A 26,462-nucleotide genomic window follows, 5' to 3' on the forward strand; every position below is an offset into this window, starting at 1 on the left:
TTCCTTATAATTTAAAACATATCTACGCGTAGATCATGATGTTCTGTTAGAATCGCTGAAAACTGTTTTCCAAAATTCGCAGCGGGTAGTGTACATCATCGATTTCTGTGGAAACCAGTAGCTGTCAAAACTTTCACATTTTTACGAATAACTCGGAAATCGTAAATTTTTCAGGTAAAACGTTTGACACAAACTTAACTTAAATTTTGACGACAAATCTGAAAATGAATGAAAAAAGCGGCGGTTCCATTTAAAAAACCAAAGTTGGTAACTACCACACGTTTATGATACACCCCGTATATTGGAAAGTAATTTTAAAATGTGGACCTTTTAAACATGAAAAACTTTCGTAGGACGTATTTTCTTGTAAAGTTCATATTTACTGAGATATAGCACTTTGACGCACTAATAAGCAACCCTGTATATATGAAGCTCTAACAACTAAAATTCAAGTGATAACCTATGAGCAACATTTTTTGTGTGCCTTTTGTCTTTAGCAAATTTGACATCCGTGCAAGTGAATATCCGTTGCATACTCATCCTACACAAATAGAAAATATTCTCTACTATCAAATCAGTGGCGCATTGCTAAACTGACCATGACTTCACCTTGATCCAACTTCCCATGTTCTTATTCTTTGAAATGCTCTGATCGAATAGAAAATGGAAATTGCAGCGAGTTTTCCGAGCAGCCCAGGAGTTTTATATCTGACCATCCGATAGCGACGAGCCTGTTCCCGAAAATTTCTTTGATTGCCAGACAAAAACGTCAATACAATGTAATCATGTCTATGGGCCCGACGACAAAGGATACTCTTAAAAAAAAAAGAAGACATCACTTTTTCAGTCCGTTTGTAACGTTTAGCCGGCTCCTGCGGGCTAACTGTGACATAAATGGGTCGACTCTGACAAATTTCGCTTGTTTGTACCGTGCAAAGAAAACTTCAGCTCTCGTCGCGGATTATATAACAACAGAAATTTATGAGAACGTGATGAAATACTGTCCCCAGGCAAAAACCATGCCAAAGTCTGCGGAGATGAAGCGCAGAACAGGACAACGTGTAAGCTACCGCAAATTGGAGCTCGCTTCGAATATTAGTCTATGATTTATTTATGGATTTATCTTGCTTTGTATTTTGTTTTGCTTAAATTTATACGGCTCCTAAGGTTTCCAATATGTGTGGCTGTACCAACCACTATAACTAACCTGGATAACTCCACTTTTATTGCATTGCAATTTCCAAAATCCGACTGTAAATCATGTGTGAAAGTGAAAGCTTTAATTCAAGTGGAGGCTCTGCTCTACTATATATCTAATTGCACATAGCCCTATATTCTTTTATGTACTGCAAAAATCGTCATTTTCGATACCGACTGTGTAACTGTACAACTGGTTTAGAATTCTGTGCATTTCAAAATTCAATTCGATACAAGCCAGAATTCGGACTCAAATTTGAATAGACAACAAAGTTTGAGCTACGCGACGTTACTATTCCGCAAATGATGCTCCATTGTAAAGAGACAATCGTGCATAGGAAAATAATTCGGGCCAATATGCGGAGAGAAAGGAACGATGGAAAGTGCCAGTTTTCTTTTATTGCGTGTATATTTTCGCTATTCGCCCCCTTTTTGCCGCATCGCTCTATCGCTTGCTTTCGGCCATGGTGGTAATTCCACGTTATTTCCACACTTTTGTTTTATGTGAAGAGGATAAAAGTCGACTGTTTCTCATCTCCGGCATCGGAGTATCAATTCGGGAACAAACTGACTTTGCTGACTTGCTTTCTCATTTATTTATTTTTCATTGAATTAAATGACCGTTTYTTGTCACTTTTTAACCACTATGAGTGAGAGTGAATTTGAAAAACACAATATATGGAGCGGTCAACTGCATAGAACTGACCGTGAACATCTCAAAATAMATTGGGACTATTTTGAAACTSTTTTAGTGSAGTATKTTACTCAGAAAGRTTTTGGAATTATTTTATAAAACAACGTAWAGTAAAATCAGGTGAGACCAAGGGATTTGMTAGTTACGTATCTTCCCGTATACAAACGTATGTCGATGTAAAATGCCTCACTAGAGCAGACTTTACTCAAAAGCWGGCAATTTAGCCGATAACTGCGCAAATTTACTTCGTAACCTCACTTCATAACATCAGTTTTCATTCTTTGCAAGGCTWTTATTGAGCTTTTCTGTTCCATCTGTTTGTTAAAGAATTTGAAATGAAAAAAGTTAATAAAAATGTAGAGACATTKCACTCTTCGAACCGTCACTTGAAATAGGGTTTCGGTCGGAAAAAAATTGTGCTAAATTTTTCAATMGTCTTCCTYGTCTGGTTCTGATTCTTTGTTTCAACATTGCGGCAATTTTCAGTTTCTTAATTTAACTTTCACTGTAGTAAATTTCGTGTAATCAACAATAAATGCGGRGTCCTCATGTAGAAGGTGAGAACTAGTTAGAGTTTCCAGAAGCAAAATAAACTGTATACATGTGCCACATTCTTATACATTTTAACTTTTCTCATTCAAAATATAATTTTTAAGGAATGAAAGACATTGAAAATATGAATTAAATTGAAAATTTTATGCATTGTTTGACCAGACTTCTTGTAAGGTAAACTGAGTCCTGAATAACAATAACTTTTAGAAGAAATGTTGATATTTGTGTACTTGGTGTGATTCTAAACGCAGCTGTCTTCTSTATCATGTRTAATTTGCTTTTAAATTTGGTTTYTGTTCTTATTTAGAGCAGTAATATTTTCATGTTGCATAKGAAATTTTACTGATTTGTTAACCTGTGTAAATTACTGTTCATCATTCGTATGAATAGACTTAGCAAAATTTCTATTATGTATTAAGAAAAATATTAAAAGTAATCTTTTAATTAAAATTAAAATGTAAAATCGAAACAAAAGGAATAAGAAACATTCTAGTTATGATTTTCCGCAATAAGTCGGTTTTATGTTGCAAGCTCATGAATTTGCTTCACTCCCAAAGCACTTTTTAGTTTGCTAAAATTAAGCCCAGTAATTTGTTAGGAAAAATCGCAAAATAAAATCACACACTACCTGGCTTCAATTTATGACGGTCGCCCTTTTCTGCTTTTTGCTTTTTACGATTCCACCTGATCTAGGTATAAATATTCTGGAAATCCCGCAAAATAAATGAGATTTAAAAACAGCTCCTCTTCCGATAAAGCACCGCTCGTCCGGAAATATTTATCGCTATGTTTTTAGAATCAACTCACGGACCCTGTCCGTTACCAAAATCTATACCAACTGTTTTAATAAACTCTACGGGTTTCTTATGAACTTCTTTGAGTATAACTTGAATATGAAGTACGACTGTTCAGCGCACAAATGATTCTTTGTTTTAAACTTTGCAAATTCCGATTAATTTAACATGTACTTATCTTCGGTACTTCATCATTCCACTCACTCTTAATGTAAACTCATTACTTCCATCTCGTGCATTTTTCAACCTTACGACCTAATTGCTGATCTCCTAAGTAAGCCTTAAAAGCCCTAAAACGTATAAGGGCGCCTAATGTATGTTTCCGGACTTTGCTCATCAATTATTCCCAAGATCCTTAGACAACTTTTAAGAGCAGTTTGTGATTAGGGATGTGTAATAACCGTAATTGCTGATGTATTTGATTTACCTTTCATCACGGCCTTACCGCCGCGTTGAAACTGGAGTTAATAATTCAGAGGGCATAATGAGCGTTACGCGCCGCTCATCGGCTGAAATTGGGGTTCTTTATTGTTATGCAAGTTTAAACAGGCCCGGATTTGGATTAGCCGGATTCTTAAGTGATTTTGGAACCAGCCAAAATTATAGAAACGATTATTACGTTATGAATTATTTCGTGCGGAAAGCCACGGTTCAAGGGGAGAGAATCCGTTCAAAAATACATAAAAATTCAGTTTGTTGTCCGTCGATTAAACAACACTAATCAAATTATGCAGCACTTCATGTAGAAGACTTGTAATGGTCTATCAAACTCAACAAAATATAAATAAATAATAAATAATCACATGTGCTATTACATTGGATAAAAAATCACATGTGCAGTTATAACTGGTCGAGTAGAGAGGATTGCGAAGGCGAGACAACATGGCAAAAGTAATAAAATAATTTTTAAGAACTCCCATCATAACAGATCAAAATATGCGAAATAAACGAAATAAAAACTAACTTAAAATGAGAGTCAATGACTAAAAGTGTAAAAAAATGGAGACATTGAAAATGAAAGTAGAGTTGAGTGCATGAATATCGTGAAACACAATACGACAAACATATCACAAACATGTGTGTACAAACAGTGTACAAACAAACAAGAGTGTATTATAGGAACCTTAACTCGTATTAAAATGAAGAAAGTTAACGACTAATATCCCTATTAAGAATTTGAATTAAACAAAAAGCAAACAATTAATTGATGGTTTAAACAGTATGGAAAATCGACTTCAAGCACAATAATCCTTGCTTGCAGAAGCGTCCAAGGTTTCCGAAAACTTTCCAACCATCTGCGGCCGGAGCAACTGAGCAGAAAATGTCTAATCTCATAAAACAAAATGTCTGGCAATGTAAAATTTGTCATCGCAAACAAATTACAATACAACGTTTTATACACTAATAGAAACTGCAAACCTCAAGCGAGTTGAAAATAAATGTCCCACATTGTTTCTCTTTCATATGACAGGATGTAATAATTTAATTGAAAAAGATTCCAGTTTGATTCCACTTCCACAATTGCGGGCTGGCTGGCTTTGTTTGCATTTCGTATGTTTCATATTTTTATTTTGGCTGTTTTGCCTCAGTTGGAACAAATAAAACACAGTGTTTCAATTTGCATGAAGTGCTCCTTTCAGAAGTGCACTTATTCCATCGGTATGAAAAGCAAATATTTGATGGAACTGATCGATTCTGTTGGTATGTTTGCATTCCCAAATAACACTTAAACTCGTAGAATAAATCCACTTATTTACAGTTACCCCAGCTAAACTAAAATTCGAGTCGGAATTAGAGCGGAACAAATTCCACAGAGAAAATTTGCAAACGTCAGGTTTTGCCGGGAATTTCAATTTATATATTTTCGGTACCCACCTTTGAACTGTTAGTTGTTTGAACATTATCTAGTACATACATGTACAATTTGCAGTTGCAAATTAACGCTAATGTTTATTCTGTGCATCGAAATTGCGAAGCTCAACCGCGCAAATAATTATTATGCGTCATCATTTTGTTGCGCATAATAGGCATACCTAATTTGTTTCACAATGGACTGCATTCTACGAGCAAACTAATAGATTTAGCGTAAATGTTTAAAGTTGAACTTCACATTTTTTATCGCCTAATCGACCAGAGTTCGAGAGATACTAATGATAATGGGGTTTAAAAAATGCCCGGCTTTTGGAGGAAAATAACCACTAAACCTTGATGGTTTTGCACTGAAACATGTTACTTACCGTATTAACTGATGCTGTCATATCCTTTGACGAAGGTTCAGATTTCGCTAGGCTGTCGCTCTGCAATTAATTAAAATAAATTATATTCAATTAATTTAATTCGGGTTAAAATAAAACAGAAAGAGCAAGTATTTCGGCTTTGCCTTAAATTAACATGCATTTTTTTCACTTTCTTAAGGTCTACCTTACGCAATTTAATTAATTAAATAGAATGGAAAACAGCAATTAAAATCTTTTTAGAAGTATTCTTTATGTATTTAATATTCCAAGTCCCACTTTTCTCGTTATGGTCTGAGAACTGCCTTTAAATATACACCAAAACAATAAAGTCACTTAACTTTATTTCATTTTATTGCACCCATTTTCAAACTCCGTCCGTCCATTTAATTTTATTAATTTTTCTAGGTTTTTAATTAACTAGTTTGCCTTGCTTAGCCATTCTCATATTGATTTTTCACTACGTTTGATGTTTTATTAAGTTTTGGCTTGCCCAACAATATGTTGTCGAGATGGAATGGGACTACCAATAATAAAATTTCAATTCGTAATCGTTACTTTTTTTTATTCCCATTCTCACACTTGATGATGCTGATGTTAATTTCTGTTACCGAACTACAGAGCTCCAGAACAACCAACAAATAAAATCCGTCTGGAAGCCTCCACATCTTTCTACACAATCTTTGTAGAGATGATCATCAAATCCTCACTCATGCTGATCCCTTTGATTAGGGGAAATAACAATTTGATCATGCTCCCAGCCAATACAGAAACTGCTACAGCGACTGCGGAATACACTCAGAAGAGGCTGCTAAAGACTTCCGGAGAGATCCCGCACAAGCCAAGCTGAGGAACATAAACTGCCTGAAAAATTATTCACCGTCAAAGGAAACCACCAAAAAGAAAATCGTTAAATATGAGGACATTCAGGTGACTTTTCATAAGTTAAATGATAGATTTTATAAAATTCATAAACAAGGAGCAAAACATGTAGCTGCACATAGAATCAAAAACTCGGATCAATTTAAAAGCAAAATTACAAATCTTAGCCTAGAACAAACGCAAATAAAAAATGTTAGTTTTTTCATGTAATGTATGAAAAGCAGTCGTTCTTGTAAGATGGAGAGTTCTGCGAACCAAAAAAAAACGGAAACCTATTTAGCAAAATTCTGCATGAAAAATTCGAAGAAGCAGCATCGAAAACAACAACCTTTCAGTCGAAGATCTGTACGTGGATGACACGTTTATAATATGGAACCATGAACGCGACCGCCTGGACAAGTGCATATACGATTTGCTTTAGAAGTATTTAGAAAATGTTCAACTGGCCTCTTGGGATGAACCACCATCCAAGTCAAAATCAAGGAATCATCACGACCGTCACAGACATAGCCAGAAAGTTTGCTAATATCTCCATATGGAATTAAAACTAAACATAAAGAAGAAGAAATCGGACTCTATCTCGAACAAAAAAAATCTGCACAATACAAACCAACAAACTCAAATATACGCCCTTGACTTAGTTTTATAAAATTGTGATGCTTCCTAAAAACAATTGTTTGCTATCAAATGCGAAACTAAAAACGATTAGCAAACAAATAACAACAAAGACGTCCGCAGTGAAACTGAAAGTAATTAAATTAAAGGCAATAAAAGGAAACATCGATACGCAAGTGCAAACAAATTGAAGTTAGTTTTCCTCAGCCATTACAAAGATAGAATAGAATGACATTTGAGAGACCTGCAAAGGCATATAATTAATTATTGCAAGCGTGAAAGTTAAACATGACCCAAAGTTTCAACTGAAATATTCAATTGAACAATCTTCCTTCAGGTGAAATTGAGTTGTTTGAAGATTTGCTTAAAAATCCTTTGAGTTGCATCAAAAAAATAATAATAATAAAATCACCAACTGCATATATTTGTCAACTTTATTCGTCCCACGCATTGCTACCTATTTCCGCTCAGTTGAGTTGAAAGCTCTAAGCTTTGAAAGTTGTCGAGCCCCCTTCTGGATAGTTCAAAGCGACGAGCCGCTCCTGGCCTGACTGCTAGAAAGTAGAAGGCAATTCGCCTAACCGAAAGCCCGAACAGCATGCCAAATATTATTTTAGCGAATTAGGGCGGCCCACTTAAAACATTCGGGACCCGGGGGGCTCAGCGTTCGATATAACCAAGTTTAGGTTTTGTAAACACGTTGCGAAGAAGCGGCCGATTAAATTTACTTTTTTAATTTGCAGTTCGGATGAAAACGGCTTAATGTGGGATCGTTTGTCACCCGCATTCAACGCTCTGCTATGCTGTTTCTTTCCGGTTCAATTCCTGTTAGAGTGCATGACCAAAATACCGTTTAGCATTAGGCGAACAATTATTGCTTTAAGTTAATTTTACTTTTTTTAATGCAAAAGGCATTTTTTTCTTCAAATAATCCCTTTGTATAATATTGATTACAAGTACAGTCCTAAAGGATTTTTTTTATGAGTACATCTCAGTCAACTTTTAGTATCAACTTGAGATGAGAATCAGATTTAATTTTTTTTTTCAATTGTTATATAATGACTATTAGTGGGCACTCCTTCAAATGTCATTACCGCACTAGTAGTTCTTTTAATATATTATCGAACTAGCGCGGTAATAAGTTTGTCGATCACTGACAAAGTTGTGTCTTAAAATTGCACATTTTAATATAAGTTCAAGCGATGATCCGCCATCTGATATTGAGAATGAAGCTTTTAATGTTGTTTCGGATCTTGTGCCAGATAAATCGTGTAAAAAATAAATACCAAGAAGCTTTTGATCGGTACCGGAAATGGTGTAGTGAACGAAAGATGCACACACAAAAAACACCGAGAACCAAAGGGATGAGGATTTATCTCTTTTGCTTACTTCGTTAAGATATACTAATAATTCTTCCTCGCTTGTTAAGTTGAATATCGTTCGTCAACTGCATCATTTCTGTTACCGAATAAAAGCTTCTTGGCACTTCTTCCGTGGCTTCCCTGTCACAAGATCAGAAACAACATTAAAACCTTCGTTCTCAATATAACATGGCAGATCATCGCTTGAACTCAATATAAAACGTGTAATTTTAAAACTCAACTTTGAGAATGATTCTGATGACAATGACAAATTTTCATTACCTGTGCTCGGTATACAAATTTAAAACTAATTATTTTTTATCAAATAATCGTTAAAATAATAATCGTTGTGGTTGTAGATAAAATATTGTACGTAGCACGTAGGATATTATATTATTAACGCACTTACGTAATTGAGACTCGGCCTAAAGCCTCGTCGTGCAAATATTCACCTGCGTGTGTTGATAATACTTATATCCTACGGGTTACGTATATAACTATTATTACACCCCGAGTTAGTATACTTAAAAATCGCGTTTAATAAATTATCATTCTAATTATTCGACTATTGATATTGATATATTGATCCATTGACTTAAGCTGGTTTTGACAATATTAAAGATATTCCTGCTCATTCAAGCGCTATCCACTGTAGCTTGGATTATATAAATCATTTACATTGCGAAAGACTCAAATTAAAAAAGTAAGTACTTTGCGATTGGTTTTGTCTTTAATTTATTTTTTTAAATAATACAACAATAAATGTAAACACTGATTTCTAGATTAATATTTTTAATTAATCATCAACGCTAGATCGATATTTGAATAAATTAATTCTTTATTTTTGCTGCACTAAGAGCAGACGCAATAAAAGCTGGCTAATTTGGGCCCTTACGAATATTATTTTCAACTAATGATTCATCAGATATTATCAATTTTAGCAGGTTTGAAAATTGAGATTCTTACTTCTTACTTACACAAAGGTCTTAAATACCTTTGTGGAAGTGCAGATCAAATATTCTGGCAAACGAAATCTCACATATATTGAAATTTTAGTTCCAATGTTTTCGGGTGTATGCAGGAAAACGTGTACGGTCTAAAAAATTTTTAATTCCTTTAACCGTTTTGGAGAAATCAACTCTTAAACTTCGATGGTCCTCTTATGTTATATTTCTTCAAAAGTTAGCAATTTCTTATAAATATATCTTCAAAGGGTTTATCAAATTGTTTGTAATTATTATTTAAATATTCTACAACTTTTTCTATAGTTAAGTGCGTATTAAAAACTGTTAATATTTTTGTGAAGTTTAGACTTTGTGTTTGCACTACGAGATATAAAACTGAAAACCCCATTTTTGGAATGAAACAGCACTTTGGAATTGGAAGTTTTCACCCAAATAAAAATGTTCCTTGTTTGACAAAAAAAGGAAAATTATTATTTTTCCAGTTGCATTACTGCATCTGTAACCTTAGATTAATGTCTTTGATTGTAACTGTTCGATACAGAATTTGCTTGATATTTAAACGAAATCTGTAACAAAATATCCCATTGACTTAAGATGTTTTCCCATAAAGTACAAATTGGGCAATCGTTTCAAACATAAAATCACTTTTTGAACTATTGGTATTAAACTCAGTAACAGTTCTTTAATATATTGAACCCATTTTGCTGTGTTAGATTGAAGCTATACAGAATAGGATTAAGGATCGCTTTAGTTTATATTTATTTCCAATGCATAGAAACTATATTACCAAAACGTGCATACGCAAAATAAACATAATATTTATTTATAGAGTTACTTTTCGTACGGCTTCATATCCCAAGTGTCTCCTCCTGACCTTTAGCTCGTTTCAAGTGGCCCAGTAGATTGCCCAATAAAACCCACTTAAAAATAGCAAAACGGTCAAAGTGATAATCGAAAGCTGGATTATTCCCATCGAAAATATTCTCGTGCTAGTCCATCAGCTTCGGTTATCGGCTCAAGTTGGTCGAAAACAAAGAAATGTAGCCGGCCTAGATTTACCAGATTTGTTAAATGGAGCGAACCACTTTTTGCTCGACTGAACAATATCGACAAAATAGTTCAACTTTTTCTCTCGGCAACCAAAATTTGAACAAAACATAAATTAACGAGATTTATGAAGCGGATGTCGGAAACAACGATACATCGGGGATACTTAGCTGATGGTGGCAACTATCCAACCGACTTAAAAGATTGAGCGAACAAGTGAAAAATTTGGAGAATAGTAGTGGCCCAAAGCAGTTAAATATTATTTGTTGGTTAATTTAATGGCATATATCAGGAAGACTTTATTAAACCTTAAGATTAAAGCGTTGATTCCTAGACATGTACAGAGTCCAAATAATTGAGCTCAAAGCGATCACTATTGTCCAGACTAAAACCAGCAAGCCGCAAATGTACTTGTTATTCATCCAACTTCTGCATCTGCTCTTAAACGTTGTTAAGAAAAACCACTTCATTCTGCGGAAGTTTTTCTTTGGCAAATTTTATTGCTAAATGCCGAGAGCCATAGCAGGAGCATTTAGGAGCTCATGATTGCCTCTCTTGGCGTCCTTCTAGTTTTAAAAGTACTAAACTTTTATATTGTTATGGCTTGCGGCACTGTTTCATCAGAAAGTTTTACGACTGCTGCATATATGTATGCACATTAACGTTACAAAGAAATTGTGTCGCTCATACTAGTGGGAATCGTAATGCTTAAAATTGGAAGCTCGATTTTCGCGATGAAGATTTCCTGTTTAAACTAGCATTCGCTGAACACGAAGCAAGTTATCAACCTGCGTATAGTCATTAACGTCATTTATTTATCAGCAATTTTCAAGTTGGATTATTAATTTTCCAGGCATTCCAAGCTACGTTCATAAGACTTTAATGAAGTTGTCAACCACAATTCCCCCACAAATTCTCAAGTAACTCTTCAGAATGTCGCTTATGACATTGCAGGCATATCTGATGAAATTAGTTTGCTCAATGGATAAGAAGTTCTTGTTCTATCGAAGTCAAGAAATAAAATAAAAAATTGACATGTTAGTCATCAAGTTTTGATAGCAGGCTTGAGGCGGAATTACTGACTCTTTGGGCCATTTTTAAAAAATAAAAGGAGCTTCAATCCAGTCCCAAACTATCTAGAACCGAGAAGATCCCCTTGATGGAGTCAACTAGACGCACAGTATTACGAACCATTGTTGAACTTTCAAAGTCATAATTCCATTCCGTGCTCATTGGAACGTTCCAACTAATAACCGATCCATTGTAATTTTTTCACAGACAACATCAATGGCTTAATGCAATTTCCCAATTAACTTTCCAACTGTAAAAGAGCTTTTGCAGCATGCCTTTCAACATTCATTATCAAAAATCTCTCGATTTTTTTTACAAAACCTTCCTTTATCTTTTCCCTCATTGTGCGTTTCATCTGCGAACTGCAAAACAAATTTTATCGACATTCCCAATAATCTAGTTCTTTTGTCACCATGTGCCAACAAAGCTTTGAATCTATTTTGCATAGCGTGAGCCCGTAGGGGAGCGTCGTCAAAAGCACAGTTGTACATTGAACGTGAAGTTGGTTGATATTAAATTTTCAACTTCATTTTATGGCTTTGTTTGCTTGATGAGTGTGGCATGTTTTAATTACATCGAGTGCCTGATCCAGCAGGCGGTCCATCCTCGTCACAAACTCTTTGGGAGGTGGCTTTCTGCAAGAATCTGTATTAATTTTCCAGGATTAATTTTGAACATAGATGTGAACGCTGAGGGCATTGTCAGCGAATGTTCGGTTTTATTTTATTGCGTGTTTTGATCATAGTTTTAGCAAAGCGAAACTTTCAACAAGCGGACAGACTAATTAATAAGGAAAATATAGAACTCCATGATGTTTAATTAGGCGGCAGACACTATTATTGAAGTGTGCAATATGAGCTCTTTTTCCTAGCCCAAGAGCAAACTAATAACGAGAACAATATCTCTAAAAGCCCTCTTAGATGGCTCTACTAAGTGAGTATTTTTCTATTATTAGTCGTGTTTCCCTTCTTTTCATAAGCACCTTAACCTAGATTGCGAGCTAATAATTTGATTATCTCCTAGATTTATTGTTAATTTAAAAGCATCCCGAGTAGAGAGCGCCGCCCATAATTTAATCCCATTTTGCTCTAGTCGTTAAGACCTTTAAAGAAGTTTCCAGGCAAAGCATCAAAAGTAATTTAATAGCATTTTGAATTAAAAGTGCATTTTATTTTGCTGAATTCCATCTAATCAGACGGATACGGACGGAAAAGCCGTTTGAACTAAAAGAGCAAACAGATCTATTAAAAATACGTTACGCTTTCATGTTGTTAGATGGTTTTAACAGTATGGACTAATTTAATTATGCCAAGATATTACTCTGCCACTAATCAGGTCCGACACAAAAACTAAATTTTTTGAACAGGTGGAAATAGTAAAAAGCCATAATCATCTATATAAGACAGAATAAACAACATAATTAATTCTCTTTACTGTGGGACAAACGTTATAAATAATAACACTTTTTCTCGAAATAACAGAAAGAGACTTACAATTATGCTTGTGTTTTATATTAGTTCTGTCCGGTCCGGTTGTTGTTTCGGTTATCTTTTTTAGTCCATAAAATATATTTCATATTTTTTGTGGTAATAGAACATATTTTGGTCAAAGATGCGTCGTGCATGACTTTGCGAATAATTCGCATAGTTTGAATCATCATTATATAATATACTTATTTTATTTATATATTATATATATACTTATATTATTCAAATTATATTGTGTATTAAAGTGTTGTTTTCAATGTTTTTGTCTAGAAGGGAGTTGAAGCTGTGGAAGTGTAAACTGTTACTCTTTGATTTAATGTGAAGGTTTTAAACATTGTCATTGAATCGACAAAATTACTGTATAATCTACGAGTTTTCAAACTCGCTATCGGAAACCTCGTTCTGGAAAAATTCTTATTTAATATACATATGACAGAAATTTTCAAGGAGTAAACTTTGATAATTGCCAATTCTGTGTGCTACGTTTCCCTTCATTAACTGTAACTTGTACAAAAATTTATAAAATGTTTGCCTGTATATGGCATTTGTATATGTATTATTTGTACAGCTTATTAGTAAATCCCAATCAATTCTGAAAAAACCAGACACGACAGAAAAATTGTGACTTTGATTCGCCTTTAATTAATTAAAATTACTGTCCTCAATCTAAATGTGTGGCTGAGTGTTAGATACGAAAAATAAGATCTAAATAGAAAGCTCGATTTTCGAACGACATTTGCCGAATAGCAACAAAACAAATTGTAAGGAAAATCTATCGATTGAACAATACCGACATATAATTTTAAAATGGATTGCCAATAAAAAGCATTGAGTTGCAGAAGATAGACGCTATCCAGCTCCCAAGTGTAACGTCTGGATCGAAATTGTCCATTTACACCATTCTCCGATGAATTTTCTAAGCCTGTATGTACCGTTTTCTTACTGTTTACTTATTGGCTAGCTTTACCTAGACCCCGACTTATTGTTCCTATTTAAAATTTATCATTGGTAGATTTAGAAAACATCGAGATATACTGAAGTTGTACAGGTTACAGAGTATCTATGGTTGGATTGGGACAATTATTTGTCAGATAAGTTGTTTTTCCTCTCAAAAGTTGAGATTTATGGGCAAAAGTTGAAGAAATGGTTAATTAAGCCTATCCAAAATACACAAATGATATAGCAATTAATTGTGGCGAATTGAAATTGAATGGTTCAACCCTTTAAAGATCCACATTACTCAACATGAAGCTGTTCCCGTTTACTAGCATTGGTTAGACAACTTTAAAACAATTCTTTGCAGAGCCGTTCAAAAACATGTTAAGACGTTTTGAGCGGCCTTAAGTACCAATATAAATCTTCGCGTGATAAGCTTTTAAGAGAAATTAAACAAGCTGGAAGGCAACGTAAATCTCGCTGCAAATTTAGTCGCTCAACAACGGAACAGCTCGTCAACCGCTCGAGATCTTTTGTTGTTGTTTACACCCTATGCGGGTTTATTAATTTTGAATTGTTGGCCAAATGGAGTTTTATTGCTGAATGGAGAAAACGTAAAAAAAATATTCTGAGGAAGTGAATAGATTAAGTGTTTTTAAACGAAAAAATGCGGCAAAATAAGTATGCCAATTAATTACTTCGATTACGTTACGAAAACCGGAAAGCAAAGCAAGCAGTTTACGTAACTTAGTTTAGACTGCTTGCTGTTTGGTTGACCGAATAAAATGATACCTGATAACTCTGGCACCAAATTGGAACTATTTCTCGAGCTATAACTCGTAAACAAGATAAATCTGACACATCTATCTTAAAACTGAGCGTAACCGAATTTATCGGCTTGTTTTGTCGTGTGAACTTGAAAATTAAAAAGTCAAATAAGCCTGAATTGTTTGTGACTAGATCGAGGTCGGACTCAGAAAAGTGCGCCTTTCTAATCGGGTCAGCTTAAAGCGAAGCAAATCGTATGGATCTCTGGCATCGCAATTGGCGTTTGCAACTTAGGTTTATCTTGGAGATGTTTTGAATAGAACCAACTTCGATTTATCAAACAAATCTGATTAATTCGGATACGGAAAGCGATTGTACGAATATCCATTGTTCGCAAACCCCTCAAAGTAAACCCAACGGCGTCGAATCTGCAGAAACCAATCCAACTTTCACGTGAAGTTCGATAAGCCAGGAGGATTTTCGTTGGAACGCATGAGGGAAATACGAATGCGTTATTTCGCGACGCTTAAAGCAAGGAGAACTTAACTCCGAAGGGTCCATATTTAAGTAAAATCCATTAAGACAAAATGTGTATCATACAGCTCTCAATTATGAAAGCTGAGGTGCAGTTAATGCAACTAGATATTTGCACGGGTAAAAATGAAGGTTTCCTTGATTCCAGTTCATCTGCAATACTAATTGGAACAACGCGAGAAAACTTCAACACACCAGAAGGAGCTCGACGGAAAATCAGCTAAATAATCTAGAATCAGTAGCAGAAAGATACCAGCCAAAACATAAAAAATCTACCATACATTTTCTGTTGTGATTTGGAATTGGATTGACGATAATATGATCTGAGTAGACCTGAATTACCAAATATTAAATCGAATTTTCTCCGTGTGCCTGGTTAAGCGAGCCATACCAACATCAGTCAATCTCGATTCAATTAATCGAGTTGCCAACAAATCAAATTTGAAGCGCTTATTAAACAGCCTTGAATGAACTGGTTCATGCGAGAAAAAGGAAACAGTTCACAAAACAGTTTAGAAACGAAAGAAACTAATTAAATTAGTCGAGTCGATGTTATTTCAAACCTTCTGGTCCCTTTTCGGATCCTTCGTGTTTTTACCTTTGGCGTTTTCAAGACCCGTCGGCCTGGAGATAAATTGATCGTTCCTTTGTCTTCGTCGGGCCCTACTTATAATGCGGAAACTTTTTCAAGCAGTTTATTTAAGCAAAAATTGGGATTGGGCTTCACTTCCATTTTTGATATCCAGGAAGTAACGTTAACCTTACGTTCAACTATATGGAATATTTGCAAAACAGGTTCACTTGCTTTAATAGTATTTTGACGCAAAATGGGCAAAATGAAAACGACTTTTTAATTTACATTCGTCAATTTTTGTAACTGAATAATAACGGACAAATCGGAACCTGCTCGCAGTTTGGCTCTTTTTTCATGAAAATACGATTGCAGAAGGTGCAATTTACTAAAATTTATATTTACCCAATAGATAATTTGCATCAATTAGGAAAAATATTCAAAAGCAACATAACAAACCTACATGCAAAATTAGTTAAGACTAAGGAAGAATAGGGCCTTGACTCGAGCGTATTGAAAGCGAATATCTTTTTAAAAAATCGTATCGTGACTAAAGTGACTTCTAGCTATGCACTTTCACCTGTAGAGCAAATCGACATCAGATCGAAAACAGCACTTCCAAAGTCTGTATTATTAAGCACACCATCGAATGTTCAGGCCAATTTCGAAGTTCATAAGCAACCCTCGGTAAATCTGAATTAGGCATTTGCCCTTTGAGAGCGATGGTCGACTCATGAATTCTGAATGCTTCAGGTTTTCAACGTAAACATGGCACAGAAGAAACTTTCAAACGATTCAGTTCTCGTATTTTCCGACTTTATTTATCCAACCCAATTTGTAATTCAGGCCGTGTCTTTGATTGTTCAAAAGGTCGGCATCTTCGCGCTGCAAAATTAAAAGGATCCGGCAACTTTTCGAATCGGACGCCCGGAAGACGATCACAATTTCGATGTCGTATTCTTTAATATTGATTTAAAAGAAAAACAATTTCACGGGAGCTTTTTTCGATTCCAAGTTTAGCGTGTGTATTTGAAGCTCTTGATTAGTTGCGTGATCAAATATATAGGACTACAAGCAAATTGACGACATTTTTCCTAAACGATAGTAAATTGTTAGATCCCATCTTTTAAATAGTTTTACGTTATAGATTCCCAAATATGTAAACGAGAATTGTGTGCTATTGCGTCAAATCAAGTAGCAGGGACATATTTGGATTTCGTGCCTGAGTTTTTCAGACAATTTTTTAAATCCTTTTCAGCCCGAAGCAGTGAATTGAACAAAAAATTAAAAGCAACAATAAGTAAAGCTTCTACATTTTCTGTGCAGTGCTTGTAAAATGCAGCAAACGGTCTGCAATCAAACACTGGATTAATTTCAAAAATTTGCTAATCACAAGGTTGAATTTCGATCTTCTCCTGTTAACATCTTCGTACACATAAACGAAGAATAATAAGACATCGTCAAGAAAAGTACGCCAATGTTTAATAAATACCACATTGTATATGATTTTTACAAATTATAATTTTTTATGAAAAGAAGGAAAAAAACTGATGAATGAAAGAATGTGTGGTATTTTTTCTCCAAGTATCTACCTTTTCCATTAAGTTTGGAAAATCGGTCAACAGCCAACGATGCTGTTTTCACCATAGCACTGAATCCAGTAGATTTGAACTCAAAACCCGGTCTCCTTTGAACAAAACCAGTCCGACCTTCGAACTGATAACCGATAGTTGAGCGAAAAAAAATGGCCAACCCAATCGTCTGTCACAACTTTAAATAAACGACCGACCGATAAACAATGCCGAATGCCGAGCAAAAATAGAACAGAACGAAATACAAAAGTGTGCGGTTGAATTTGTGCGTGAAATATTCCTCGTTTGACCCGATTTTCCTATTCCGCTTTCCTTCCCATTATTAATGAGTTTTCTAAATGAGAAAGGTGCTACTTTGGGGAAATACACGCGAAAAGATCAAAAGATACGTCGCTAACAATAAAGAGAACAATGTTTTAAAACACGGGGGAGTTTTTATCTGGCATGTGACGTGGAGGGTGAATTAACGACGTTTTGATGGGTCTTTGCAGATACTGCAAATGCAACAAAACGAGCGGAAAAGAATGGTATTGAATTTACATTAAATCATGTATTTCTAAGATTAAACTAAAATGCTTAAAACGACATGGTTAGCAGCTCATCAGAACAAATAGTTATTAATATACTGGAATATTAAAGAATAAATGCTTCTATTTTTAATCATTTCCTGTTATGAAACTGAAGTAATTGATTTTTCAATCCTGAAACAGAAAGTTTTTCATGTTAACAAACACCAGGAAAGCAGCACAGAACATGCGTAATAAAGTTTTAATTGGGAATAAGGCTCGAAAAGATAAAGTTTTAAGGCATACACAAGCGTGTATTACAATTTTGGAGAGGTCAGAAGGAATCAGGTCAGCATGTACTGTAAATAAGTCAAAAGCCCAACCTATGAAGCAAATTATTTCTGTTAGAGATCGATTTTTTTGAATAAGTTGCTCCTTACGGGATCATGCTTCATTTCCACTTGATTAATTGCAATTAATTTCACTACATTTTCCTGTTAGCCGCACTGTTTCTTTTACTTCAACTGCTTATAGATTGTTTTAACTGTCTTCGAATCATTGATTTATTTTACATTGTCCACGTATTTAGAACACTTGAGCATGTTAACTTTATGATTATTGCGAGCAAAAAGTTAGTAGCATGATGACAATATGCTGATATTTTAATAAACGAGTAATAAGTATTCATTTATTACTCGGCAAAATTTTCAGTGCAGCCATACATACAAAAAACTTTGCATGATTGGATTACTGACGAAGTAACACATAAACATTAATGACAACAACTTTAAAGAAATTACCACTTTCCTTATTATGATTTCGTAACATGAACAGCTAGAATACCATTTAACTTTCGAAAAGTTTGTCTTCATTTCGCCCAATGATTAACCGTGAAAAAGAAAATATCGGATGACGAGAAAAATGTACTTCGACCCTCTCAACTTTCCACCGAGTTTCTGTTATCGTGGTGAAGTTTCTGTGGGAAAAATACACGAGAAGAGCAAATAAGTGCCAAGTTTTGGCCTAAAGGAATGATCAGCTGTAGAAAAACAGTGAAAAGACAATAACCAAACGCCCTTTATTGATTGCGGAATATGTGAAGAAAACATTTTCATCAGTTCGCACAATCTTCAGCGTTGCGTTGTGTGCAGTAATTTACTCTGTTGGTAGACTAAAATTGAAATATTCTTACATAGCGAGTAACTCCGCATAATGCGTACATAGCAATTAATAGAATGACATTCGCATTGCTTATATTTAGCTTTCATTCTCCATATATTTGAAGCGAGTTGGAGTCTAGTCATTACTTAACATAACATATCCCAATTTCCATTAGGACTGTAGAATTAGGTTGAATAGCGAAGTTTCGTCCCGTAAAGTTGATCTAGCTCAAACACACCAGTAACAAATCCAGGCATTACATCTACAAACAAATCCGAATATTAAAAGCACAGCTTGGATTAAATTTAATAGCGCTGGTTTGTCAACAGAACTACCAGTATGTGAATGCATGTAGGTTTTAATTAATTAAAATGCTTTTCGCATGTCAAGTTATTCTAAATTAAGCAAGATTTGAGCGCAAACGACATGCACAGAGCAGCCGACTGTTTTAAAGCTTTTCCTGGATTTTACATGTGTATTTACGGTCTCAAATTTACAAAATTTGTGCTGGATAATATCCTTGTAATGGTTGAATACATGACTAACAATAAGTTTAGTTAGCAACTATTAATAATGAATTGATGAATGAATAAAAACAAAATATTTCAAGCATCGTGTATTACATAGAACGTAAATTCTTGGTAAATAATAGGCTTCGTATATGCTGAAGCATCTTTCCAAGGCTTGTAACTACTTAATCGTATCTTCTATTTGATCAAGTGAATTTGTTTTCCTTCGTTGACTGGATGATATTATTTATAGAACCGCCAGATGGATAGTTCGCAGAAGAAATCAGATAATTTATTTTCATTAGATTCTCAGTCGAATTGCAGATCATAAAGCTTGCAGTGTAATGTGGGAACTGAAACCAACATAACTGCAGCAATTATTCCCTCATTTCATCGGGAGCAGGGTCAAATACATACTGATTTCAATTCAAATAGTTATAATCCATTTGGCCAAACACGTTTGTTTGAAGTACACATTCTCGTCCATAAACGTGAAAATAGAATGAATTTTCTAGTCGTTAAATGTATTTTAGAATGAAACGCCAGAACGTGTTTATTTTGCAGGATTCCGAAAACCCGACAATTAAAAATAAAGAAATCCCATGGGATTCGGCTGATGATGTAAACAGAAAGGTGCATTCGCAATTGATATCTGAGAAGATGGGATTAAGTGCAATAAACAAGAGCCTTGAGATGTGGTATGGACTCGAAATACAAACACGTGGCTGCATGTTTTGCCCATTTGTATACTTGAGCTAATCTAGGAATTACTTGATCGTTTTTACCACTTTCTCTTGCTGAATATCACTTTCAACTAAATATTTGTAGGAAACGCAAACTTATTGATATAAGCCYTCAATACATTAATTATTAGGATTATTTTATGTCACAAGCTAAAGTGACTTGTAAGGAATCCAGGATTTTGTAAGTTTTGTTGCTGATTTTTTTTTYGAAAAATTACAACGATACCGCTGCAAACATGTTTGGCTCTCAGCGTATTTGGGGTTGGCCATTTATTACGAGCGAGTAAACTCWAAATGTTTGACAATGTCGAACATAAATAAAGTCTACCTTCTTTTTGCGAAGACGCCAAAGCCAAAGAAAAATGCCAAATATTCTAAGCGAGAAACTCGCCTAATCCAGTTATTTGGTCACATCTGAACTTTCTTAGGTTTTGAAGAAGTTGATCATTTTGGTATTGAATTTTCGGTTTGTTTATGATGACTGCAACATTTCTTTTGTCAACTGGAAAAACTACAAAATTAGCATTATTCCTGGTCCCTGTGAAAGTTTCCCATTCCTTTCGGACGGAGAGTATCAAGAATTATTCTTACAGTGAAAGCAAAGGTTCCCTTTATGTTGAAATTGACTAATACGCAGGGATCAAATTATTTGGGCTTCTTTTTATCATTTCAATCGTTGTCTGTCTTTCTGTGGCCCTGTTTCGTCCCCTTTCTTCCTTATGCTTTTGCTAAGAAGTTCCTTATCAGTGGTTCCTATCTAAGTTTTAGCGTGATTTTACAATTTTTTTCTTAGAAATCATTTCTCTGTTCTGCTGCCGAATGCTAATTAAACACAATTACACTTACTCGGACACCCCTTGTCAATCTAACTCACGTGAAAACAATGTGGTAGATGTATGCTGCCCATGCAAATGTGTACAATTATATACAAGAAACTGTTATGTATGGAAGCGCTTTGGAACCATTAGTGGAAAGTTTACATTAGCAGCTGGAATGTTCCAAGCATTCACATATTTCAAAGGCTTGCCTCAATTGCGCCTTAAATTGTCTCAGTTTTGTGCCATAAATGTTGTTCGAAACGAATTTGAAACCGAAACATTCTTAAACTAACTCGTAATTAAAACAAAACGCGCCCGAGATACTTGTTTACACGGAATGTTCGTTATCGTAACAGATTAGGCAAGATCTTCATTTCCATTTCAAAGACTGATAATTAATTTACAAATGATGAGGAGGGGGCGACTTGGAGAGCCAAATATTCATTACAACCTAATTGGAAATTAACTTTACCTTAGCGGAGCGATTCGATCGCGTACCAACAGCGACTCGAGTTTAAATACGTTAGAAACTTTCATAAGTTGTGAAAAATAAATGTATTTGGCAATTTCCCAATTGGGGCCCCGAAGTTGAGGAATTTGGTTACAATTTTACCACTCACCTTGGTCGACCTGCTCATTTTCTCGTAATAGAATCCAGTGCCATAGTAATATCCAAATTTAAACACTAATAATTTTATTGTTCACCACAACACTGCACTATTGCAAAGTAAACAGTAAATTGAAGTGTTAGATAAAGACTCTGAAGAAATCAGCATATTTATTACACCAACTCTGCTCAGGAGTAGACGAATTACAAATAATATTTTCATATATGTTTTGACCGAAAATTGTAAACAGCCAGCTGCTGGTGTGCGTGGCTCCAGGTATTATTATATTTCAAACTAATAACTTACAATCACAAATTCAGAAGTATTTGGACGCGTCAGTGGGTGAAGGTGTTATTTTACCCTTTTTTTAACTATATGTTTTGAAAGTGTGAAAAATATGCTCGAATCATCATTTAAGTCAGAAATTAACTTTTCAAACATTGGGGTCTTAGAGCAAGTTGGCAACGTTTAGCTATTTTTTTAGCGATATCACCAAATTTCCTTACGTAATAATGACATACATTATTTTAAAAATATCTATTTTAATATCGATTAGCGTCCAAAAATACTAAAACGTTAATTCGAGCTTTCCCCCTGAATTACTTTAATGTTGAGCTCTACATAGGAAAAAAAGGCATTTTCACTGCGAAGCAAACAGCACTACATTCGAGGATAGATTATGGTCGACACTACTAATGTCTACCGACACAAAAAAAACGCAAATATGCGTTTAGTCCAAATTATTTTAACGATGCACGGAATCTGAACATTCACAAACATTTTTCACGACCGACGCCGCGCGTCGAACTTGGCGTCGGCCACATTTCAACAAAACTGCCGTCACGCTGATCGGAGCGTCGCGACGCAACATCCCATTGGTCCATTCCACTTGATCGAATCCTCATAATTTTACCGACAGTGCGTTTTCACTATTTTCACTGAATATTTTTCATTAAAATTGTTGCCTGGAAACGATTCATGATCTACGATTATTGCCCGAATTGACTGGACGATAATTAGTTCAATTAGCGGATGCTAATTATTCTTCAAGTCAGGCAAATAAACGATTATTAGAGCTTTTCGACGTTCTAATGCTTGTAGTGACTTTTTTTATGGCTGATTTCGGTTTTTTCTTTCGGTTTCTGCTCTCTTGGATCTAGTGTACCTACTGTACATACATATCATAATTTTTTGATTAAAAAAAGACATAAAAAACAACTAACTTGCTGCTTAAAACTGTTTGCATAATGGCAGTATTGCAGAAAGTCGTTCTATAATAAACAGGGTTATTCAGATTATACGACACGGAAGAATGCGACTAACCTATTTAATTATAAAAAGTATTATTTTACCTGATAAATGAAAGCCGGTTGGGGGTATATTTTAAAATTATTTTCTAATGTACTTGACTCAACCCAAAATTGATTTTTTTTAATCGACTGCCCTGTACATTATTCTGATATTAGTGCCGGCGAACGAAATAATTGTTAAATTTATTAAGATTTATCATACCTGAAGCTTATGTTTTCTGAGATATTTAGAGTTTTGTGAAAATGTGGAGCTCTTTTCTAAGTTTAATTTCTCAACACCAATTTTGCATTTCGAATGCAAAAAAAATCCAAAGTGTCTGGTACCCCAAAACAACATAAAGAAGCTAAAATTGTGGCCAGTGAAGGTTCACCTTATGAACGCAGCTTTAAATGTAAACGTACCACTACAGCTTTAAATTTCCGATTAATTTTCCAAGCCTAATAAAATGAAGACTATTGGCAAAGCAACTGGTTAGCGATGATATTTTTTTCGCCAGTAGCAATCTAATTAAAAGCAAAGCCGGTTTGTAAACAGGACTAATTATTGTAGTTGCATATAATAGCTGCCAACCAGACGGCACAATAATGAACAATTAATATGAATAGGAAGCACCATATATTTTACGTGTACGTGCCACTAATATTTGCCAAGAATGTTGCTCGTTGCCAGCCAAAAGTTTTTGTCAAGGTCGGATTAAATAGCATTCTGCTCTGTATATATGATTCACTTAGAGTGCACGAAATACTGTATCACTTCTCTGAATCCACCTCAGTGCTGTTGCTTCTTCTAGGAAATATGACGAAACAACGTTTTATTCATGTTTTAAATCGGTCGTTTCAAACACCGTTTCAATGATGTCACGTGTAATTCAAATGAAACACTTGGCTTATTTGTGAACGCTTCACACATTTTTCATGAGCACTGAACATATGAGCTTCAGTCATCTTGTTCTATTTGAGGAGTATGAAGAGAACGTACATGTCTGCCTGACGATTAGATTTCATTTCGACAATTTTTTGCAAATTCTTATCCATTGTTAACTGAATACAATATTTAGATAAAAAGAAATTAATTTATTTTTCAGGATTCACAAATAGAGAAGAAAAGTAGGTCGTAACTGAAAATTAAAAGCAAACGAAGATTTCTCTATATTACGCATATTAGTTCTTGCTTCATATTTACGACCACATTTGCTTTTGCGCTCTTTTGTCATTTAATTAATTTCTACAAAATGTTTCTAGAAATAATTTTTTCCTTTCAGCGAATTACCTCAAATATACCATGATCTAACTACGTTCTCTACACTTCTATTCACTACAATGTTTTCCTGGTTTGTGTTTAGATTTCCGGGAACTCAAATTCCCATCAAATCGTTTAACTTTCTATTTAATGCTTTGAGGTAAGATATATTGAACGCCTTTCTTCCCAATTAATGTTGATAATATATCAATCACAGATATATGTACTTTTACCTACTTCTTTCAATTTTTGGAAAGAATTTTAATTAAGTTTGAACATTATCCTCGAATCAAGCGTAATTCGTCCAATCTGCTTCAAACTAGTCTTACATTTTATGCTTATGTGAAAACTGGTGAAAGTTTAGTAAATATGGGTGTCTAGTGGGGGCAGAAATATCTGTTTAAAAAATTGGTCTTTTAAACTAAAACAAGAAGCAATTTTAAATTTTTACTATCCTTAGGATTCATTTCGCCATAAAGATGCTGAAAGCTTCAAAAAGAAATATCATTAATCCAGATTTTTAATCGATTTAATAAATATTGGTCTCAAGAAATCTCAAACAAGAGGAAATTATTAGGCGCCCCTTAAATTCACACTTCGCCAAATCTCTAATGTACACTGTAATTGAAAATAAGACGCCAGTGGTTGATTTAGCCGTAAGTAAAAGAGCAAAAACTACCTCAAAAATATTTTCTTAAAATCCATGCATGCATCTTAAATGCCAAGCACATAAACCATAGTGCAAGCAACCTCAAGTTTTACACAGACTTAAATGCCTCAATTAGGATGAATATTGTGAATACAGCGCCGCTTTTCAATGTAAAGCCTCTATTCAGTGGAGATTTTCTACAAAAATTTAATTTGATTCATCACGCGAATATCGGAGCCCTGCACAGTGAATTAAGTCCGAATGGTGCATTATTTTTAGGGGTTTATTAAAGTTCGGTATTCGACATCAAAGCTGGCAGCAATATGGAAAAAACGCAATCGATTCGTGAAATGCACTGAAAGAGTGTGTATTCGTGCTGATGTAAATGCGAACTTTAAAATTGGAATTTGCAGTTGCCGGATCATTTTTTACAAATGTTATAAATTTAATGTCCAGTCACACATAATAATTTATGTTGATATTGCACAAGTAGAATATTAAATCACGCTTTAATTTGACATATCGACCCACCTCCCTTTGTGCTAATATTTACGTAAAAATCCTGAGGGTAATAAGCTGCCCGAACTCGACCTTTGATCGTAAATCAATTAAAAATTTAGCTGCGGTAGAAAATGTAAATTGGATAATAAGACAGCTTCAATTATGAACTCCAAAAGGGAGCTCCATTATTAAATTGTAAAAATAGACTTTAGTATCCAATAAAGCCGATGTCGACACAAATAATTCTCTTTGGCTCGAGGCTCAATTTCTTTTTCGGTTATGTACCGCTTTTCTTAGGCTGCTGAACTAATATCTTTTTAAAAAATATATCAGGACATTTTTACAATCGTCATTAAACCTTGCTCTAAAGCTAATTTTTATATCATTCGAAAGCGGTTTGTCCTTGAACAATATCCAAACAATTAAATGTAGTTTTCCGTAATACGACTTGACTCATCAGTCAACCTTTGAAACGATGACGTAGTAGAGAAAATTACATAAAAAAGCAAATATTTGGCTTCGGTACTAATGCCCTTTTACTTCTACAATCGTCTCTTTCTATGTCCGCATTCAAATTTTCCAAAATACCTGCAGTCTAAGTCTGCAGTCAGCTGTACTTTATTAATTATCATTTCACGAATATGTGGACGAGCCAAGATAGATAATACGCAACAAATGAGCAGACGCGCGACAGAAATGAATTATGAACAGTAACAGACGATCTACTCAAACCAAAAGTTTGCCAGTCCAAACAAAATTGAAAATTTGCTAGAATGATACTTGTATAAAATGTTTACTTACATATTACCTACATATTTTATATTATATATACATCCTTAATTTGTACTTTTAGAGGTCCTAACTTCACATATGTATACATTTACGAATACGCCATTGTGTGCACGTGCTTGAAATAGCAAAAATTAAAAAAATATATTTATTTCAAACAGTGAAATAGCTCAAAAAGAAAGCTCCATTGAGAGATCAAGATAAAATAAAACATCGTGCACTTGGTATTTACCACCATTAGAGTATTTTCTTTGAAGCTGTGCTAAGAATAAAGCCGATGGACTTGCAATAATATATGCACTAAACGACGTGACACTCCTCATATGCA

The 26,462-nt window shown here is 34.6% G+C and overlaps 1 protein-coding gene across 5 annotated transcripts in view; it reads right to left on the reverse strand.

Annotated features, from left to right (window-relative positions):
• The window catches only part of LOC109544945, a 215,385-nt gene that overhangs the window by 70,946 nt on the left and 117,977 nt on the right, over positions 1-26,462 (reverse strand). For 2 of the 5 annotated variants that reach the window (XM_048667191.1, XM_048667192.1), the window contains one exon: positions 5,475-5,534. In XM_048667191.1, the coding sequence (XP_048523148.1) occupies positions 5,475-5,495 (21 nt within the window). In that variant the 5' untranslated portion in view covers positions 5,496-5,534. Of the gene's footprint in view, positions 1-5,474; positions 5,535-21,657; positions 22,475-26,462 lie in introns of those variants that run through there. The other 3 variants (XM_048667190.1, XM_019915371.2, XM_048667187.1) reach the window with 3 other exon arrangements.

Source organism: Dendroctonus ponderosae, unplaced genomic scaffold (assembly GCF_020466585.1).
Source record: "Dendroctonus ponderosae isolate FM_Combo_2020 unplaced genomic scaffold, Dpon_F_20191213v2 Dpon_F_20191213_6, whole genome shotgun sequence".
NCBI classification, from domain to species: domain Eukaryota; kingdom Metazoa; phylum Arthropoda; class Insecta; order Coleoptera; family Curculionidae; genus Dendroctonus; species Dendroctonus ponderosae.